Source organism: Triticum urartu, chromosome 1A, assembly GCF_056163025.1.
Source record: "Triticum urartu cultivar PI428250 chromosome 1A, HENAU_Tu73, whole genome shotgun sequence".
Classification (NCBI taxonomy): domain Eukaryota; kingdom Viridiplantae; phylum Streptophyta; class Magnoliopsida; order Poales; family Poaceae; genus Triticum; species Triticum urartu.
Window position 1 is genome coordinate 142,043,180 of NC_141873.1, and position 1,450 is coordinate 142,044,629.

The 1,450-nt window shown below is 49.4% G+C and overlaps 1 protein-coding gene across 1 annotated transcript; it reads right to left on the reverse strand.

The window, feature by feature from the left end:
- Positions 1–459: 459 nt before the first annotated feature.
- Positions 460–1,062, reverse strand: LOC147990390 (uncharacterized). Its single transcript, XM_087527663.1, has one exon. The coding sequence runs from the start codon at positions 1,060–1,062 to the stop codon at positions 460–462; it is 603 nt and encodes a 200-aa protein (XP_087383789.1).
- Positions 1,063–1,450: the final 388 nt, after the last annotated feature.

The following is a 1,450-nucleotide window of genomic DNA, read 5'->3' on the forward strand; positions in this document are numbered from 1 at the left end:
TCATTCGACAGAGTCTGTACTGCATTCGTACACAATTTGCACTGCATGCGTCCTATTTACACACTGCATCTTATTTTGTTTTGTGCACTGCTCGAATCTAATGATACATAAGCAAACAACAGAAAACTAATTATCACAAGCATTATGTACGACAAGTTCATCATCAGCAAACTAAGTTGAACAGAAAGCAATCTAACATAATCAAAGTTCATCATTACAAGCGATTCTGCATGGCAAGCTAACTAAGTTCAGCAAAAGCAAATGATCACAAGCAAACTAACGATACATAAGCAAACAACATAAAGCAAATTTGATGATAATTCTAAAATGACGCTGGCATTGTTGATTCTTGGCCGGCACCATCTTCTTCTTCACCAGTTAGCATCTCCCCATCCCCAGCTGCTCCTGGCGCTTCTTGGGGGGCTCCTCCTTCTCCAGCTTTGCACGGCGAAGCCCGTCCTAGGTGAGGGTGATGTGGTTCCATATCTCGTACGATGCGTAGGCGTCCTTTGCCGCGTACTCGATGTGCCTCATGGATAGAGGCAGGGTGGCCCAGCGCTTGTGTTCGTCGTCGGCGATCTTCTTCTTCATGTTGTTGTAGTAGTCGTCGATGAGCTTGCCAGAGACGTCTCCAAGGGAGTCCAACTCCTTGGTTGCCTCGGGCACCCTCCACTCCTTCTGGATGTTGACGAAGTTGGCGACCTCCAGATTGACGCGCTCTAGCCTAGTTTTGTCGCCGTCGATGGAGAAGCCTGCAAAGGTGTACCTGGGGTCGGCGAGGAAGTTGTCGAAGACGGTGCACCTTTCAGCGGCGCTTAGTTGGAAGAGCAGCACCGGGTGATTCTTGCCGATGGAGAGTTGGCACAGGGCGGGTTTCTGCGTCGCTTCAGGCTCGTTGTTGTACTCGAGATCAATGCCAACGATTTTGTGGCGCTGGAGGCTGAGGTGGCGCTCGTACTGCACGAGGGAGATCGTCATCTGCTTCTTGTCGTTGGTGTGGATGACGTGCAACTTGGTGTTGCCGTGGGCCTCCATGCCCTTGTACTCGTCGGTGAACACCATCGCCGGTAGTAGGGCTTGCTGTTTTTGCATGGATATCGATGTGATGGAGCGATTTGGTGGCAGCGCAATGGATACTTGTGTTGTTGTGGATGAGAAGGCCTTTGGTAGGGGTCTGAATTTAAGGGGAGGGCGCGGGGTGGGATGGCCGCATCAGATGAACTGCACGATCTCGCTGACGATGTGGTTGTGCAGATCGTGGGTTGGTGTTGCGTTTGTGATCGTGGGCTTGCGGCGATGGAACCGCTCTGATTGGGTGGTTGTATGCAAACGTGGTTTTATTTTATTTTTTATCAGTAAATTTTTTTTAACCACCACTTTCTGTGCGAACGGGAATTTGTCACGTTTTTATGTATCCAGCGTGATAATGAAACTGCATTGGTTATAGTTC

Excerpts from the sequence above, each read along its gene's own strand:
- LOC147990390 (XM_087527663.1), bottom strand. The coding sequence starts at position 1,062 with ATGGTGTTCACCGACGAGTACAAGGGCATGGAGGCCCACGGCAACACC.